This window comes from Gymnogyps californianus, unplaced genomic scaffold, assembly GCF_018139145.2.
Source record: "Gymnogyps californianus isolate 813 unplaced genomic scaffold, ASM1813914v2 HiC_scaffold_31, whole genome shotgun sequence".
NCBI lineage: Eukaryota > Metazoa > Chordata > Aves > Accipitriformes > Cathartidae > Gymnogyps > Gymnogyps californianus.
The window spans coordinates 887,938-890,803 of NW_026114191.1; the positions used below are offsets into that span (position 1 = coordinate 887,938).

The 2,866-nt window shown below is 54.1% G+C and overlaps 1 protein-coding gene across 1 annotated transcript; it reads right to left on the minus strand.

The window, feature by feature from the left end:
• Positions 1 to 525: 525 nt before the first annotated feature.
• On the minus strand, positions 526 to 1,374 carry LOC127028327 (olfactory receptor 14A16-like). Its single transcript, XM_050914041.1, has one exon. The coding sequence runs from the start codon at positions 1,372 to 1,374 to the stop codon at positions 526 to 528; it is 849 nt and encodes a 282-aa protein (XP_050769998.1).
• Between the last annotated feature and the right edge of the window lie 1,492 nt (positions 1,375 to 2,866).

Consider the following 2,866-nt stretch of genomic DNA (forward strand, 5'->3'; position numbering starts at 1 on the left):
CCATGCAGCAGGACTATGACCAAGCTGCCAGAGCAATCAGGCCTTACACCAAACCCAAGGGATGAGAAAGAGAGTGTGGAAGTGAAAAGAGAACAGCTCTGCAAGACCAAGTGCTCCCTGGCAGTGCTGCCATGCTGGGACACACTTCCCCTCCACCTCTGCACACAGCAATTGTCCCTGCAGCTCCAAAAAGGTCTTAGAGGAAGGATCTCAGCAAAAAAAAGTCACTGCAGGGCCCTTTATTTTGTTTAAACATAAAGACAGCATGGCTCCTCATTTACACGGCCACTTGGTCAGAAAAGAAAAGCAGAGAGTGAATTAGAAAGGGGATGAAAACATTACCACAAGTAAAACACCACCACCACCACCAAAAACTACAGATGACCAGCTGGGCCTGTAATGAGTTACATTATAACTGCTCTGCAGAAGAAGATGGGCAGTTGATTGCTTCAGATTAACATCCAGTCATCAGTTTCCATAGGGCATCCTTGAGCTCCTTGTTCCTCATGCTGTAGATGAGGGGGTTCACTGCTGGAGGCACCACTGGGTACAGAACTGACACCACCAGATCCAGCCATGGGGAGGAGGTGGAGGGGGCTTCAGGTAGGCAAAGATGGCAGTGCTGACAACAAGGGAGACCACGATCAGGTGAGGGAGGCACATGGAAAAGGCTTTGTGCTGTCCCTGCTCAGAAGGGATCCTCAGCACGGCCCTGAAGATCTGCACATAGGACACCACAATGAAAACAAAACACCCAAAAACTAAACAGACACTAACCACAAGAAGCCCGACTTCCCTGAGGTAGGATTGTGAGCAGGCGAGCTTGAGGATGTGGGGGATTTCACAGAAGAACTGGTGCAGGACATTGCCTTGGCAGAGTGGTACTGAAAAAGTATTGGCAGTGTGCAGCACAGCATAGAGAAACCCACTGCCCCAGGCAGCTGCTGCCATGTGGACACAAGCTCTGCTGCCCAGGAGGGTCCCGTAGTGCAGGGGTTGGCAGATGGCAACGTAGCGGTCATAGGCCATGACAGTGAGGAGAGAATACTCTGCTGAAATGAAAAAGAGAAACAGAAAGACTGGGGCAGCACATCCCAAGTAGGAGATGGCCGTGGTGTCCCAGAGGGAATTGGCCATGGCTTTGGGGAGAGTGGTGGAGATGGAGCCCAGGTCGAGGAGGGAGAGGTTGAGGAGGAAGAAGTACATGGGAGTGTGGAGGTGGTGGTCGCAGGCTACGGCGGTGATGATGAGGCTGTTGCCCAGGAGGGCAGCCAGGTAGATGCCCAGCAAGAGCCAGAAGTGCAAGAGCTGCAGCTCCCGTGTGTCTGCAAATGCCAGGAGGTGGAACTCGGTGATGGAGGTGCCGTTGGACATTAGTTCACTCTGGGCATGGGGGACTGTTGGAAGAGGAGAAAACATTGACACGTCAGGGCAGACTTCCTTGAGGCAGTCCTATGCTGGTTCCCAAAAAATCCCCTCAAAATTAGTTCTCTTTCTTTGGGGGAACTTCATTCAGCTCCTTTTTGTGAGCTCAGGTTTGTGCTGCTGAGTGAAGGCACTTTCTGTGAAGAGGCAGAAGTCAACATCTTTCGCATTGCTCTCAGCCTGAACACTGCAGAGTCCTGAGGGACAAATGGGCTCCCTGTGCCCTAACGCACAGTCAGGAGAGCTGCTCTGCCCACGAGTGACCTGCTGGTCACCACGCAGGTGCCCTGTGCTCATTACACCTCTCTCCGTTGCAGGATGACCTCACTAACAAAGTACTTGAAGAAGAAACTGGACTTTAGTGAGCTCCCAGGAGTCCAGTTTCAAAGTCCTGTTCTCCAAACTCTTCTCTCTTTCCCCAGGCAGCTGAGCAGAGAGAGATGCAGAGGGGTGGCCTGGCTCTCTGCTGCCTGGAGCTGTCCCTGCAGGGAGCTGTTTCTCTGTCCCCAGGTCTCCTCCCTCTCAGTGCTCACAGACCCCATCCCACCCGCTCTGTGCTCAGCTCGGCCCTGCACACCCCTCCTGGCAGCAGGGCACTGCCCAGGACCATCTCCCTCTTAGCAGGTCCTAAGCACTAGGGCAGATCAGCACTGATGCTGCAAGCAAAGGGGATGCTGGTGCTGCCTGGAGGCAGAGCAGTGGGGGAAGGCACTTGAGGAGGCTTCTGGCAGACGTGCTGATCCCTCACTGCAACAGTTCAGGAGTCTCAGTGACTTATCCAAACCTGACATCTCCTTTCCCCTTTCCCTTAGAAGAAAGGTGAGATCACAGACCCTGGAAAGGTCTTCAACTTTAAGGCAGCCCCTGCCTTAACCTTCCTCTTAAAATGTTGGCTCTGCCAATGTTGTGGGGTGATCTGGAGCTGTGAGCATCTCTGATCCATGCAGCACCCTCTCAACAGCAGAAGGACCCTGCCCTGACAGGGGTAGCTCCTTCCACCCACACCTTCTCCCCACAGCGCCATGGGGAGCTCCCCGGGCAGGCTGAGTGCTGACCCTGGCAGGTGGCAGAGTGCCTGGCCCAGCACACAGCCCCCTGAGGTGCAAGGACCCTGCTCGGAAGGACAGCCCTGGGCACCCCTGGCTGCACATCCAGCTTCACACCTCTGCAGCGGTCCCTGGAAGAAGGCAGCCATCATGCCCCATCCCTCTGATGGTGCAGCAGGGAAGCCCTGCTCTGGAGCACGTCATCCTCCTCTATAGAAGAGAGAGATCCCACAGGTTGTGGGCTATGCCGGCTTTCGGAGATCACTCTAGGAAGTTCATTTGCATTGCCCTGCATGCAGAGACTTACCGTGTCAAGGGCTGTGAAGATTTTTCCTCTTTTGAGCTCTCAGCATCCTCCCATTCTACACTGTCTTTAACCTCTCTCTTTCTTGCAT

What these genes read in the sequence shown, in the direction of transcription:
- LOC127028327 (XM_050914041.1), bottom strand. Translation starts at nt 1,374, where the DNA reads ATGTCCAACGGCACCTCCATCACCGAGTTCCACCTCCTGGCATTTGCA.